This window comes from Neomonachus schauinslandi, chromosome 2 (genome assembly GCF_002201575.2).
Source record: "Neomonachus schauinslandi chromosome 2, ASM220157v2, whole genome shotgun sequence".
Classification (NCBI taxonomy): Eukaryota; Metazoa; Chordata; class Mammalia; order Carnivora; family Phocidae; genus Neomonachus; species Neomonachus schauinslandi.
Window position 1 is genome coordinate 145,502,959 of NC_058404.1, and position 17,125 is coordinate 145,520,083.

At 33.7% G+C, this 17,125-nt stretch overlaps 1 protein-coding gene across 3 annotated transcripts in view; it reads left to right on the top strand.

Annotated features, from left to right (window-relative positions):
• The window catches only part of ANKRD17 (ankyrin repeat domain 17), a 161,814-nt gene that overhangs the window by 116,485 nt on the left and 28,204 nt on the right, over positions 1 to 17,125 (top strand). For all 3 annotated transcript variants that reach the window (XM_021702451.2, XM_044912929.1, XM_021702452.2), the window contains 8 exons: positions 644 to 755; positions 907 to 1,052; positions 5,073 to 5,215; positions 5,787 to 6,000; positions 6,492 to 6,667; positions 7,796 to 7,958; positions 10,251 to 10,346; positions 11,869 to 11,985. In XM_021702451.2, coding sequence (XP_021558126.2) covers positions 644 to 755; positions 907 to 1,052; positions 5,073 to 5,215; positions 5,787 to 6,000; positions 6,492 to 6,667; positions 7,796 to 7,958; positions 10,251 to 10,346; positions 11,869 to 11,985 — 1,167 coding nt within the window. The remainder of the gene's footprint in view (positions 1 to 643; positions 756 to 906; positions 1,053 to 5,072; positions 5,216 to 5,786; positions 6,001 to 6,491; positions 6,668 to 7,795; positions 7,959 to 10,250; positions 10,347 to 11,868; positions 11,986 to 17,125) is intronic.

The following is a 17,125-nucleotide window of genomic DNA, read 5'->3' on the forward strand; positions in this document are numbered from 1 at the left end:
TGATCAGAACTCAGCTGAAAGCCTCAGCCGAAGACCCTCTGCAGATACCTAGAGTAAAAATTTTTCGTGCTTTCCTCTCCAGTAGTCCGCCCCATGAATTCTAGCCATCCTGACCGCTCCAAACTGTTTTCTCAACTCAGGGAGATTGCCAGGCTGTATTTGAGTACCCTCTCTGCACACAGCAGCCTTGAAACTCTCCAGGCAATAAGTTGAGTTTAATCCTTTCTACCCTTGGAGATCACTGCCATGCACTGCTTATCTAAACACCATCATTTCAAATAGTTTGTCCTTTTCTTTTCGGTTGTTTGAGATAGGAAGACAGATCTTTTCTATGCTACTCCATTAATGGCTAGAAGCAAAAGTGAGTCCAACGCTATTTCTTTTAATCATGTAGTTGTAAATAGCATATGGTTGAAAATCATACTTTTTTTCCTTCATGCTTAAGAATTGCACATAAAGTTCAAACGTTATTTTATAGCCTTTACAAAATCACAAGTTAGCCACTGATGGAAAAAAACAACTTAATATCCAAATGTTTGATACAGTAGAATGGTACATCTGTGTCTGTATTTGGTATAAGTATATATTATATAATCTGTTATTTTAAAATTAATAAGCTAATCAAAAAATTAATTTTTTATAGACTGAAAGTAATCATGATACGGCGCTAACACTGGCCTGTGCTGGTGGTCATGAGGAACTGGTACAAACACTGCTAGAGAGAGGAGCTAGTATTGAGCACCGAGACAAGAAAGGTAGGGCTTAGGTTTGTTAATTTTTTTTCTGGAATATTTGTGTTCTGTGAAGAAATACTACTTCCAGCCCTATTGTGATAGTTAGATATAATGAAAAACAGTGAGGTTTTTTTGCTTAGCATGTAGTAAGATGATCATTATTTTTTTCCAGGTTTTACTCCACTTATCTTGGCTGCCACAGCTGGTCATGTTGGTGTTGTGGAAATATTGCTGGACAATGGTGCAGACATTGAAGCCCAGTCAGAAAGAACCAAGGACACACCGCTATCTTTGGCTTGTTCTGGGGGAAGACAGGAGGTAACATTTTCCCCAGTGAAATATTTGTCCATCTGTTTAGCAAATATATATTTTAACTTACATGATTTGATGGGAATAATGGATTGACATCTGGATTCATTTATCACAGTAACTGTTTTTTTTGCTAATAGGTAATAATTTCAAGTATTTTGTTAGCATAAGCCATCATGTCTGCAGAGTCATGTTTAAACATTATTATGTTCATCTAAAAGTAGTACCTGCCATAGGAATCCCTGTGTGTTGCATTCAGGCTAAGGGAGTGATTAAGCCATTCCAAATCAAATCTGTAAACTCCTGATAAGCAGGGCCTATAGTCACTCATCTTTTCCTATCCCAGAGTACCTGGCATGAAAGGTACTTAAGCTCAGCCTCTGTTGCTCTCTATCTATAAGATTAGTAGGGAATTAAGAGAATTCAGTTTTTAGTTGTTCTTTTCATTTTCCCCCCACTCCTTCTCAACTCTGGAAGAAAGATTCTCAGATAAGATTATATGACCTTTTCATTTTTTAAGTAGGGTAGAACAGCCGGTGCAATCAGGTATAGGCCCAAGAAGTTATAGCTTTATACCCATGTGTGTCTTCTTCTGGAATTTAATGATCAGCTGGACAACCTAATTTTTTAAATCCATTTTTTAAATGCAGTTGTAAGGATTTTGATTAGCTGGTTGTGCTGTCTCTGTGGACTGACAACTTCTCAGTTAGGGAATCTTAGACTTAAGAAGTACCCTAGATCATGCAGGTCAGTTTCTTACTCAGCTTAAAAATGTCTTGCTTTTTTTTCACCATCCTGTTACAAAGGTTTCCTGTTTATCAAGCCTGAGTTATGCCTTCCCTAAGTTTCCCCACTATTCTTAATTCTATTCTTTGAATTAATGGAAAGAGGTTTATACCCTCTTGTATCTACAGATATTTGAGTCTCTATCTGCCAGTTACCTATTCTCTATTTGAAGTGTGTCCTGTCTTTTGATTGTTAGCTTGAAGATATCTTTTCCAAATCCCTCATCTGGCTGTTTTACCCATTATGTCCATATCCCTCCTGAAATATTATGTCTAAATTATTCTGGCCAGTGAAGTGGTAGATTATTACCTCCCTGTTTGTGCATCTTAAACTGCCCCCCCCCCCCCCCCTCCCTTGCCTCTCATATCACACCCGGTTATATTGAACTCGAATCAGCTAAACCCCCTAGAATTTTTTAGTAAACTAGAAGATAAAAGTTCTTTAAGAGATAGAATAATTCTTGCACAGAAAGAATGGAAAATCTAATAAAATGGTACATGAATAGAAAGTGATCCTTTATCTTGTGGATTAAAAAGAATTGGAGCCTAGTGATAATACAGTTTTTTTGCATAAAATTTTTGCTTTGGCCGATCTATAATTTTTAAATGTATGATTTTTGCTCCTTTATATTTGGAGTAGATAATTATATGTGTGGACAATTAGATGTACTTGTTTCTACAGATGTTCTGCATAGGAGACATCTCTGTCTCTACTATGCTGTTCCTTCTGGTTGATAATGTGAATACATTTGTATCATTTTTTTCCCCCTGTATTTCACAGTAGAGGTGATTGGTATATTAAAAGAATTTTAACCCAAATGATAGGAAGTAATATAGTAAAAAAAATAAGCTACTTGAATTGATAAATAATCTCTGCCACATCAGACAATGTAGAGATCCCCATTAATCTCAAATTGAAATGTTATGGCAGAACTTTTTACGATTAATAATAACATTAAATTGAAAAACTTAGTTGGAAATGTAAATGCTTCGGTTTTAGAATATAATGAAAGTAAAATTTTGATTTAACTGAAATTTTCAATCATTACATAGCTTGAAATAATTCTTGCTTTATATGATAAGAAATTTTTCAATGTTGAATTAAAAAGAAATCATTTGATTTCCTTCCTCTCAAAGCAATATTAAAACCAATAGCATACTATAATCTTTATATATTCTTATTAAAATGTTACAAATGAGGTTGTAACAGATATAGAAGTCTTTTAGGGTAATAATTTTGCCTATAACACTCAGTTGCTTTGATTTGGTGTCATTGGAACAGTTAAGTATTTTGAAGTAATTAAACAGTGGAAACTCATTTTACTATAAAGTCACAAACTAATTTATATTGAGTGTTTATTACTTTCTCGGAATAGACCATTCCCTTTGAGAGATAACTAAGGTCAGTTATCTTTGCATAATGGAATTAATAACTTTAGAAATTTGATTATGCTTTTTTACTTTCTTGCTTAAGGGACTCTGTAAAATAAAACAGCATAATGCCATTTTTTGGTCTTGTTTTTATAACCTTGTAGCATAAGCCACCTAGTGTTATTGGCTCTAAGAGCAAAAAAGTGATGGACAGAAGTCATAATCTAAAATTGGTCATAGCTTTATTCAAATGAGTAAAGTTTCAGCTTATATGTTAAGACAAAGCACTGTTCATTAACATTTATTTGTTATTTCCCAGTTAGTATTTTAGGATATTTTACTAGTACTAAGAGAAAGGTAAGAGCTGCGATCTTGGATAATCTTTAACTTTTCTTTGCCTCATTTGTAAAATGAAGGTGAAAATACTAGTACTTGTGTCAGAGTTGTTTTGTGCATTAAATGGCATAATGGAAAAAGATGCCAATAAGTACTTCAATAAATGGTAAATATTTTTTAGCTATCAGGGAATGCAAATTAAGACCCCAGTGGGTTACCACCACACACCCAACTACAATGGCTAAAATGATAAAGACCGGCAATACCAATCTTGCCAAGGATGTGGAGCAACCAGGACTTACTTATTATTTGTGGGAGTGTAAATGGTACAACCACTTTCAGAAAAGGTCTGGCAATTTCTTATAAAACTAAACATACATCCAGAAATTCTACTAGGTAGAACCCCATGAGCAGTGAAAATGTATTTCTGAAAGAACAGCAACTTTATTCAAAATTGCCAAAAACTAGGGACTTCAAAGGTGTTCATCAGTAGGAGAATAGATAAACTGTTGTATATTCATATAATGGAATGCTACACAATACACAGAAATGACTCTCAAACACTGTGATTTCATCTATACGAAGATCTAAGATAGATAAAACTAGCCTATAGGTGGGATTAACTGGGAAAGGGGCATGAGTAAATAACAGGGATTTAGGTTACATTAGCTTTATGCATTTGTTCAGTACTCAGTAAATGTACACTTAAGTTTTGAGCGTTTGCTGTAAGTTACAAATTTTACCCCCAAAATTTGAAAACAAGTAATATTCTAGATAACGATACATATGCTGATGTATTTTAAGGAAAATTGCAGCCATCTACAATTTACTTTGAAATGAAATGTATCAAAAAAATGGACAAATAGATAATGATAAAGTAAGTGTAGTAGAATATTAATGGTAGAATCTAGGTAGTGAATATATGTAAATTTCTTAAACTTCTCTGTATGTTTAGAAATTTTTGTAATAAAATGTTGGGGAAAAAATAAGCGTTAGCTTTATTCCAAGTTTTTAAACATTTAGCTATTGATTATAAATTTAAAAAAATATTTTAAAGAGGGGCACCTGGCTGGCTCAGTCGCTAGAGCATGAGACTCTTGATCACAGGGTTGTAATTTCAAGCTTACAAAATCTTAAAAAAAAAAAATCTTAAAAAAAAAATCCTAAAGACATTTGCATATATAAATGAAAAACTCTTATTTTATTTTACCACTATGTGATATAGTAACAGAAATAGTAATTTTTAAAATAGCATTGCACAACAGCACACTGAGATCCAGCAGATCTGAGATCCAGACCTTGCATGAACACACTATGTCATTTTAGCAAATTCCAAAATGGATATTAATTGAGAAGCTAGGTTTCTGTTGCTTCTAAGACCTATTGCTATCATTTGAGGCCGATTTTGTGCAAAGGATCAAAAAAGGACTTTCCTCTTTTTATTCTTTTATGATATATCAGAAAAATAAATCAGAAATGCACACCTTGCAAATTGTTTCACCATAAGAAAACACAACTTTTCCTCTTTTCTTTTCAGGTGGTGGAGCTATTGTTAGCTCGAGGGGCAAACAAAGAGCACAGGAATGTTTCTGATTATACACCTCTAAGCCTGGCTGCTTCTGGTGGCTATGTGAACATTATCAAAATATTACTAAATGCAGGAGCTGAGATTAATTCTAGGCAAGTTTTATTCTCTCTCTATAAGCCCCTTAAGAGTGTTACGGTAAAGCTATTTGTAGAACACTTATATTTTTAATGCCATATTTAGGAAATGCCTTCATTACAAATTTAGAATCCAAATTGTTGGAGATTATTTTAAGATTAATTTTATTTAAGTATTTAAAACTATTGATATAAACTTGAAAAAACACCACTTACTCTATTTCTAATGGTACTAAGAGTAAACACAGTTTTCTTAGGAGTTTTTATTAAGCAAGTATATGCTTTAGGATGGAAAATTCATCTTAATAATAACTTAATAATTTAATAATCACTTTTCGGCCCAAGTCATTATGTTGAATGAGATACAGAAAGTATTCTAGTTCTAAGGTGGTAAACGATTTCTAGTGGAGTCTTGGTAGTATCTCACAGACTTACTAGGGCTGAGAAAAATTATTATTTTAAATAATCCTCTAAAATAAAGAATCTTAAATAAATCCTGAAATAGAATTCTCTAGAGTTCATCCAATTTTTCTGGGACATTTAAAATTTTTATTCTTTCCCTTTGTTCTCCCCATACCTCCACCCCCAGAACTGGTAGCAAATTGGGCATTTCTCCTCTGATGTTAGCAGCTATGAATGGGCACACAGCTGCTGTTAAGCTCCTGTTAGACATGGGCTCTGACATAAATGCTCAAATAGAAACCAATCGGAACACTGCCCTTACCTTAGCCTGCTTCCAAGGAAGGACGGAAGTGGTTAGTCTTCTGCTTGATAGAAAAGCAAATGTGGAACACAGAGCTAAGGTAAGAAAAAGTCTGAGATTTGTACATGGATTTATTGCTTTAATATTTAAGGTGTACAGTAGCATTATGCTAATTATATTATTATTTTCTAGTAACATATTTATCTTACATGTATTTAATCAGAAATCATTCTGTGTATTCAAGCACTCTTGAAAATACCTCAATAAATTTTTATAGGTAATAATGACGTTAGGGTTATCAGCTAGAAAATATGTACTATTAGGAAAGAAGAGAGGAAACATTGATTAACGCCAGTTATATGCCAAGTGCTTTCATCTTACACAATTTTTTTTTTTCACAATAAATTGGCATTGCATAGAATATCGTTCAGTAGATCACACTGTAACTCAGGCTAGTGGTGTCAGTGCTGAAATTTAGTTGTCAGTCTTTGCAACAACTGTATCATGTTGCTCCCCAGATTGTTCTTTAAACATTTTAGCTCTTTTCAGTCTCTTATGTGTAGTTGTTATTGTTGTTTTCACTAAACCTAGACTGGCCTCACACCACTAATGGAAGCTGCCTCTGGTGGATATGCAGAGGTGGGCCGAGTTCTTTTGGATAAAGGTGCTGATGTTAATGCCCCTCCAGTGCCCTCTTCGAGAGATACAGCTTTAACCATAGCAGCAGATAAAGGGCATTATAAATTCTGTGAGCTTCTCATTGGCAGGTATGATATTACCATACTCTTCATATGTGACTGTGGTGTTACTAGTGATTTCTATTCTTTCTGGTCATATTGTACTATTAAAAAATCAAATGTGATTACTTCCTCTATAAACTACAAGTGCATGTTTTGTTTTATTTTTTAGACCTACTTCTGTTATTTCCCACCTATCCAGAGCTATGCTACATTGTCTGATTTATTTCAGTGCAACCTAAAAATACTTCTTTTCTTCCTTTCTTGGGTGTGTATATACTTTTAAAGCACTATAATAAGCTGTTTGAACATCCAGCTGTTGTCCTCCATATTCACATCTCCCACACAGTTTGAGTTTTCGAAAAAGAGTATCACTTGAAATCTTAAAAGCCTAGCAGCAGTCTAAGCTTTATTGTTGATTTTCTTGTTTTTTGTTTGGTTAAATAACAGGGCTTTTAAGTGACAGTTTTGGAACTATTCAAGGTATCAAAAAGAATCCAGGAGAATTCCCGCTTTCAGTCACTTAGAAGTTGCCTGCCAGTCTTCCAGAGATGCTTGTCTGCGTACTTGGATTTCCTACTTTAACAGTCTTGAAGACATTTGCATGGTGTCCTAAGCAGTAGTATTTAGTAGTAGCTCCTATCACCTGTTATTCACCTTGAGTCTTACTTACCATGATGCCCACTGTGTGCTAAACCTGCATGTTATTTTTAGATTCATTCTTTTCGGAAGCCACATAATACAAATACATGCATACAAGTAATATGAAATAGATACAAGGTGCCTCATAGGATACTGTTTATGTCTCTTTCATACTGTTTATTTAATGTATCGATTATGCTATTAACAGGATGTACTTTTTTATTTTTTACTAAATAAAATTCACATTTTCTCAGGATTGAAACTCAGAATTATGCAGTCATTATTTTTAAAATAAGAAAAGCAATTACTAGTATATGATTATTTTTTAGTTTGATGACTTTTAAATTTGATGATTAGAAATTCTTTGTAATTTTGAGAGAAGAATGTATTTTGGTCCCTCAATATTGTAATTTTTAATTTTCATAGAATATTTTTCATAATTTTATAGTTGATTTTTATTGTTATTTCTGTCATTCCATTTCATTTTAAACAATGACATCTGTGTCATTCATTTAGGGGAGCTCACATTGATGTACGTAACAAGAAGGGGAACACTCCATTGTGGCTAGCAGCAAATGGTGGACATCTTGATGTGGTTCAGTTACTGGTGCAAGCAGGTGCAGATGTGGATGCAGCAGACAACCGCAAGATAACTCCTCTTATGGCAGCATTTAGGAAGGTAGAAGTCTTTCATCCTCATTCACTTGAATGTTTTTCACTTAGGCTAGAAGGTGTATAGTTTAGTGATTACTATGAAAGTGGTAAAATAATATGCAAATAAACACTGATGTGTTTCAGTGTTGATGGCAACACTTGAAAGGTAGATACAGGTATCCCAGAAAAACCATTAATGTTGATATTGATAAAGCTAAGTAAACTTGTAAAAAGTTGTTCTAAGTATTTTCCAAATCTAGTTGCAAACTTAATCTTTCACAAAATGCAAATCCAGTTAAGAGTAACTTACTACTTATGGATGAATGTTTTCTTGTATTAGCACAGCAGGGAAAAAATTAACTTAAATTGATTTTATTTATAATCATTTGCTTTAATTACTAGGAATAAGAGGATTAAATAATGAAAACCCAGCTACCAGTATTTTGAAATGACTGAAAATCGAACAAACTACATTCAGAAGTAGAAATAAATTTTGTGAAAGAGAAACTTTGTTTTTCTTCCTATAATGCATAGCACAGAGCTGTGTATAAGTAATTTCATTTAATGATTTGGTTGGTCTCTTAAATGCAGTTTTAATTTGTTACTGGGAAAACTGGGTTACTATTTTAGGGTTTATAATTTTAAGCTTTGTCATTTTGAGGCAGGTAGGTAAAATCCCTTGGTAGATTACAAATTATTTGTTGTATTGAAAACTTTTAATATATAATTGCAAAAAATCATCTTTCTCCTTTTTCTCTTATAATTCTCTCTGGCTCCTGTGCTTTATACCACCTCTTCCCTAGGTTTTCTAGACTACCTAGACACTCTGTATGTTTTTTTCCCCACCAGTCAAACTTATGCTTTATCATTGACTATCTACCTCTTCTCCAAGCAAGCTAATATATCGTTATCAAGTTAATCTTCCTAACCTCTCCACTATGTTAGTATCCTCTTCTAGAACCTTTTCCTTTTTTGTCATCCTTTGAAATCCAATCTTAGTTTGTTATTCACAGCCACCATAAAGCTAGTGCTCTTCAAGCTCATCTCCCATTATGAGTCCCTGATGTGGAGAGTCTTCTCCTTGCTTGGTCTTTTCATTGTTGCTGTCTCTCACATCACCTTTGTTCTCATCTCAGAAATACTCATGTCCTTCCTCATTTCCAGAGTTATTCATTCTTTGGGTATAGTTTAAATCTCCCCGTCTGCAGAAACTCTTCCAATTCTATTTGATCTCACAGTAAGATACTTAATCACCTAAAAGTTGTAGACGTTCTGCAGTGTTATTTCTGTCATTCATTTTGACTAAAATTGTCTTGTTATTACTCTAACATGCATATATCTTATCTTTCCAAATAGATGTAGTTCCTTAAGAACAATGTTCATCTTTTATATTCTTTTGTATTCATTCCATTATTTTTTTAGTACCTTACCATGTGCAACTGTAATGGTTGGGATATTACATTGTACAGAGTGCAGCAGTTGTACTTTTTAAGAAATGTAGAATTTAATTGGGGAGGTAAGATCAACACACAAAGTCAGGTAACTGTGTGAGGTGTCCCATATAATTTAAATACTGTAGAAGTGTTGGCGAGATAGCAAGGAATGATGCAAATGGCATTGAACTATTCATTAAAAGATAGGAATAATTTAAAAAGATGTAGGTGGTGGAAAGGAAGAGATAGAGAAATATACTAGACACAGTCTGTTTAACCAGACTGGCTAATTTGTAGGCGTTGTGTTCAGAGAGTAATAGTGTAGATTGGAGAAAGTTAGAGTCTCTTGAGCGCTGGTCTAAGGATTTTGAGCTTAGTGAACTGTGAATAATATAATCATAGCTCATGTTTTAGGAAAGTGTATTTTATTCCTCTTATGCTTCTAGTACAGTGCTGTACATTCCATTTTTATCTGAAATAAAGAACAAAATTGTTATTTCTACTATTTTAATGCTTAGAATTAGGATGCTCATTTATGAGTTAGCTAGAAACAAATGAGGTTTTGTTTTTGTTTTTTTTTTCTTTCAGACATACCCCCATTTCTTCATACTGATTTTTGGCTTATTGGTTTTTTATTAATTGTTGTTTAGAATTTTAGGTCAGGTTATTCTGTACTACTTGGAGGATGGGATGAAAATGAACAGTATAGATTTAACTTATCAGAACCAAAGTCTGTCTCTTTTTCATTTACAGTGCAAATAATATCTAATTAAGACTTTATTTTGTGGCACTGATGTCAAAGTAATCTTAGATAAGACAGACTGTAGATATACTGAATCCTGTTAGAATCTGTTTTCAATCTGACATTGGTATCTATTTTTTAGGGTCATGTGAAGGTGGTGCGCTACTTAGTCAAAGAAGTCAATCAGTTTCCATCAGATTCTGAATGTATGAGATACATAGCAACCATCACTGATAAGGTAATAATACTGATTAAACTCATCCCACTATATGAGTTAGGGATCCCATTTGGTTACACACACACACACACACACACACACACACTTGTATACATACACATATATACATATATATGTGTGTGTCTCGCACTAAGAAAAAAGCCTTAGTCTAAGCAATAATGTGTGTATATAGCAATTTTCATTTATCTAGTATTTGGAGATGAACTATTCTATTTCATAGATGCTTCAGATTATTTACTTACCTAAAAAAGCAATAAAACAGTCTCTGTAATAGAATTTTATTTTTTAAATAGTACTTGAACTAATTAAATTTTTATGTAAACACTAAACAATCTAAAGCAAATATTGTCATTATTCATCAGTGTTATAATTTATATATATATGTATATCCAAACTGATAACCTTTTCTGAGAGGAACAAGCCCAGTAGGTTTTTTTTTTAAATACCTAAACAAAACTGAGCGTAGTTCTATTTACAGTCATGGGCAAGAAAACTTTAATGTCTTCAGTATTGGAGTAATTGTCAGCTTAAGAATGAATTGGCCAGAATTTTTGCAGGAAAAGTAAAGAAGGTTAAATAAATCCTGTTAGACATCTAGTTGGGATATTCCCCTGGTGATGTTTTGACTTGGGGTTTATACTTAGGTTTGAATAAAATCCTAAGACATGGCTCTGAAAATGCAAAGAGGTCAATGAATCCAAAAATGTCTTTCTACTACATAATAGTGAGCACTCTTTTTTTCATGGATTTTATTTAACACAGCTAATTCACTGTCTTCCCTGCCTGTACATTCCTCTGTGATAATTAACATTCCTGTTTTTTTTTTTTTTTTTTTGGAGAGGTGGGGAGATAAAAAATAAGGCGTTAGTCTCAATAGGGAAGTAGCCCTTTCCTGTTAAGTAGTGTGTTCTAAGAATGAAATCACTGAGAAAAGTATGTAAGTACCCATGTCTATGATTTCTTTAAGTGCGATTCTTGCACATGAAGTTGTAGCAACAAAGCTTAAATCTTTGAGAACAATTCCTGCCAATTAAGTACTTTAACATTTTTTAAACCCATTTTTTTGTTGACATTGACCTTTTCCTTTAGCCCATGAACCAGCTGGCATAAAGTATTGCAGCTCTGTTTGCTCTATGATTTTTTCCATTGAAATGTTAGGAGTAAATAATTTTAGTTTCCAAAGTACCAGTCAAATGGATATTATTTTGAAGGACAGTAGAGGCTCTTTGCTTGTGTATTTTAAAAAACATATACCAGGGTGCCTGGCTGGCTCAGTCAGTAGAGCATGAGATTCTTGATCTCAGAATCATGAGTTTGAGCCCCATGTTGGATGTAGAGATTATAAAGAAATAAACTTAAAAAATATACACCATTCGTATTATAATTGTACCCTTTTTTGCCCTACCACTAATTTTTATTGCTTATGTTCATTCAAGTACCTTAATTATCATCGTGTTTTCAGGAATCTCTCTAAATGTGAATTGTTTTTTGAGGCTGCAAACATCTTAATTTTTTATTTTAGGAGATGCTGAAGAAGTGTCATCTTTGTATGGAATCAATAGTACAAGCCAAAGATAGACAGGCTGCTGAAGCAAACAAAAATGCCAGCATTTTATTAGAGGAGTTAGACTTGGAAAAGGTAATGATAACCTTTACATATAAAAAGTTCCTTTTCCTCTTTTGCCTTCCCCCTAATTGTAATCTATTGTTTTTTGGTTTTATTTCATTTTGTTTTTGCTTTAACCAATGCACATGTTTTTTCCTCCCAAGTTTGGCTCAGGTAGAATTATGACTATTTTAAATATCATTAAAATAACTTTCTTTGTAATCAAATTAACAAAATTTTATTATAGGAATTGCATTGATCTGGAAGTCAGAAAACCTAACCTCAATAATCAAGTTTAGTCTTACCTCAATGAATGATCTCTTAATCCCCATCCAAATTGATCTTTCATTGATCCTAGACCTTGTAATTTATTGCCAACAGATTTATCAGACGTACCGAATGCATTACCATCACATAACCAACCAGTGAATTACAACCACTTGGTGGAATGTTTAATGAGTACATTTTTTAAATGGATGATTTGTCTTATACTTTTCTCTTTCAGGTAGAACAGCATCATTCCCATCTATTTCCATAGGGAGTAAAATACTATAAACAACATGTGGTTTTGACAATCCTGTAGCTCCTTTCTCCCCCTTCCTATCAGTGACTCTATATTCTAGAATGTAATACAAATAGTAATCACAGCAGGAGGAGAATTGGAATACATATTCTGCCATATTTCATCTTTTATAAAAAGGTTAAAAATGCTATAAAAATTTTTTAACTGCTACAAAACTTAACAAGTACTGTTTAAATTTATAAAGGCTATCCAGTGATAATTTTAACTTTTTGACTTGAGTCAGTTCCCTTCTTTTTTACTGTATTTGCTGACTTTGTTAAACTATAAATTTCAACTTACATAAACAAAAAATGAATTATTTTAAAGATTTTATTCTAATTTAAATGTGAAAATACACTTATTTTTTAGAAAATATATTTAATATTGGAGGTTCTTCATTTAAAAAGATCTGGTTTAAATTCCGATCAAACAAATTAGCTTTTTTGGCCATTTTGAAATTTTAAAAGAATGTGAGCACATTGAGAGGTAGATATTTATAATCATTATAACAATTACTTGACCTGTTTTCATATTCAGTCTTATACTTATTTAATGCCTACTAAATACCAAGCAATATAATAAGACCAAGTTGTATGATAAAATATGTATTATTTTAGTCTTCTCACTAAAAAATATTACTACCTTCCTCTTACAGATGGAGAAACTAAATCTGTGGGAAATTAAGTAACTTGCTTACACTATAGTAGGGTTTGAACCCAGTTTTTTTTTTTCATTCCAAATTCCCAGGTTCCCACTCTTAATTGAACATAACCTACCTCTTGGTTCTTTGTTCCCAAAGTATTATAATATCCTGTTTTGGCATTACTCTCCTATTTTTACATCTTAGAACTCTCCTGTCTCTAAGTTATTTCATGATACTGTTTCTTTTTGCATTTTTATAAATCTAGAAAGCATCCTTTCTATAGCTGAGATATACGTATCTGATTTTACATAAAATCTGTAATTTTTTCATGCCTTGATATTTATACATTACAGTAAATACATCTAGGAATTTATTGCATACCTGTAGATTATAAAGTCAGGAAGCAATTTATAGGAGACATCTTTTTTAAAATATCTGTTCTCAATCAACTTCAGTTTTTTTCTTTATTACAATGTGTTCAGTTTAAACTGAAATATGCAAAGATAACTAAAGAAAAACATATGTCACCATTGTAACATTTAACGAAAGTTAAAAACCTGGTATGGTAACTGAAGTCTACACCTCTACAATTACCTTTTAAGAATGTACGTGATCTGCCCACCCACGATACTTCTTACACCTCCAGGATCTTATATATATATTTTTTATTACTTTCTTTGGTCACTTAGCTCCATCCATACTGACCATCCTCTTTTTGCTCTTTCTGTGCCGTCTGCCTTAAATGTCCCTTCATTTGCCTCTTTTTTTAGTCTCCCTTCCACAAACACTCTTACTACTCTTCTTCCCTTCTCTATTTTCACTGTGTAACATTCTAAATACTGTATTTTATTTAGTTATCTTATTTGACTCTACCACTACAATGCATGTACCACAAAATGGTGCCTCGTATGTCATAGGCGCTCAATAGGTAATTCTTGAGCGAATGAATATTCACACATATGGAGATGGTGCACTTTTTTTAAAAAAAAGAATCATGTGAACACATTACTCTAATACTTGCTTTTCCCTCTCCCAGTAATTGATGGATATTGTCAGTTGATAGTGCTTTAAATAACTGCAGAATATACTCCGTAGTAAGTTTGTTTCCAGTTTTTTGTCACTACAAATAATGTTACAATGAAAATCCTTATACATATTTCCTTATATTTTGGTGCTTTTATTTTTATAGAATAAGTTTCTTCACTTGAGTCAATATATTTTAAATTTGATACTTCTAGAATATTTTCCTACTATTATCAACAACGCAAGTGTCATTTCCTTGAATTCTTTGCAATATTTCTTAACTTTGATGTTAATGCTTTCAAGAACCTCAGATTTAAAGGAAGTCAAAAGGAACTTCTTTCAAATGTCATTTCATATTTTTCCACAATATTAAAACTCAAAGTGATAAATAATTCTTAATCATAAACTAATTAGGGGCGCCTGGGTGGCTCAGCCATTTAGCATCTGCCTTCGGCTCAGGTCATGATCCCAGGGTCCTGGGATCGAGTTCCGCATCGGGTTCCTTGCTCGGCAAAGAAGCCTGCTTCTCCCTCTCCCACTCCCCCTGCTTGTGTTCCCTCTCTCGCTGTCTCTCTCTCTCTCTCTCTCTGTCAAAAAATAAATAAAAATCTTTTAAAAAAAAAAAATAAATAAAAATAAATAAACTAATTAGATGTAAATTGATTCTTTTGCATGCACTGGTACTTTACAGTTTTGAATAGGGGTGGTGTAGAGATAAAATTCTAGATTACAGAGGAGGTTTTTCTCACCTTCTAGACCAGTATTTCTATTTGAAAAATTATCAGACTGGGGCACCTGGGTGGCTCAGTCGTTAAGCGTCTGCCTTCAGCTCAGGTCATGATCCCAGGGTCCTGGGATCGAGCCCTGTGTCAGGCTCCCTGCTCCTCAGGAAGCCCGTTTCTCCCTCTCCCACTCCCCCTGCTTGTCTTCCCTCTCTTGCTCTGTGTCTCTCTGTCAATTAAATAAAATCTTTAAAAAAATAAAAATTATCAGACTGAGATCTGATAGGGTTTGGTTCACTTTTTACTTATGACTTGTATCTGGGGAAATACACTTTTTTTTTTTTGCCTTTGAAACAGTGTATTCTGGCTCCACCATATCTGATTTAGGAACATCACTGGAGTTGGTTTTGTCTGGTCTAAGTTGCATGTTCTGTATAGGTAATTTATTGCTTATATAAAAGTGCTTATTTGATCAGCCTTCCTAATTTGAAAATTTGGGTTAATAGGTTTATAAAAACTGCTGCTGAAAATACTACCCATTATATTTATCAGATTCCCTTATCCTTGTTCAGCAAACATTTATTTACTGAGCATTTATTATGTGAAAGAATCCTTGCTTTGGAGCATTTTATCTGGTCAAACTGTGGAATTCTCTTGCAGTTAATTGTTTCTTCTTTTAGGGTATTAACGACTAGGTTATACTCATGGCTGTTGGTATCCTTAGTGGATATTGTTGGTCTGTGTTTTTGATATATTTGTTTCACCCCTCCACTTTATTACTTATTGTTTCTTCCCCTACTTTTTCCTTTGTAAACTTGCATTACCTTTTAGGGAGCTGTATAGGGTATATTTTTAAAATATTCCTATTAGATGTTTTCAGTTGGGTTTTTTTGCCATCACCTGAAGCTTTTAATATGCCAATTCCACGATCTTAATTTTATACATTTCATTCTCTGATCATCTTTTCAGCTTTACTCCCTCTGGAATTCCCCCTCCAACAATCCAGACAACACTGCCTACCAATATATTGTAGGATTCATCTATCCTACCACTCTTTGCTGTTCCTTACTCTTTTCTTTCTTCTTATTCTTACCTGTATCCTAGTAACTAAATGTGTAGGAAAAAGAATTCAACCCTGTTGATGAATTTTACTTTAAATGGGTGACAATAAATTCTTTAATGCTGCCTAGTAGTTATACTGTATTTCCCTAATTTAATTCATTCTCCCACTCGTCTAGACCATTATTACTTTTTCTGTTATCCTCTGACTTCCAATACATCCTCTCCTTCACCCTCAGTTAATGACCTTGCATTCTACATCAGTGAGAAAACTGAAGCATCAGAAGTAAACTGTCAGACTTTCCCCACCCACGAATTTCTATCCATATTCTTCCTCCCGTTTACTAAGTAAACTTTTTGCAACCAGTCCATCTAGTGAACTAGATCTGGTTTCCCTTACTCAAAAACATTGTGGCAGTTCTTTTTTCTTTGTCCTATATCATTTTTCTTCTTCTCTTGGGTCATTCTTATCATCATATAAGCTTAGTTTCCAGCCTTAAAAATCCTTTTGATTCCTCCAACTCCCTCTTCCCAGTTTTCAGCTACAAGCCCATTCCTTTGCTCCCCTTTGCAGCTAAACAATGACAGCAAACTCATCTATTTTAGTTATTTCCAGTTCTTCATCCTTTTTTATTTTTTTAAGATTTATTTATTTGAGGAAGAGAGAGCATAAGCGGAAGGGGCAAGGAGAGGGAGAGAGAATCCCAAGCAGATTCCATGCTGAGTGTGGATCCCAACATGGGGCTCGATCCCACAACTCTGAGATCAAGACCTCAGCAGAAACCAGGAGTTGGACACCCAACCAACTCTTCCACCTAGGTGCCCCAAATTCTTCATCCTTTTCGAATCTATTCCTGTCAGGCTCTTACTCTCACAACCCCAACAAAACTGCTTTTATGGTCCCCAGTGACTTTCATGTAGCCAAATGCAGTGTTCAGTTCTTTATCCTTATCTCACTAAGCCTAATAACACTTGATGTACTCTTTTCACTTGATCTCCATTGCTCTGCACACTCTTGGCTTTTCTCCTGCCTCCCTGGATGGTCCTTCTATGTCTCCTTTACTACTTCCTCCTTTTCTCCTCCCTTAGTTGGCAAGGCCCTTAGCTCTTTACATGATCATCTTCGTGCACTGGTCATCTCATTCTGCTTCTTAAATTTAAGTA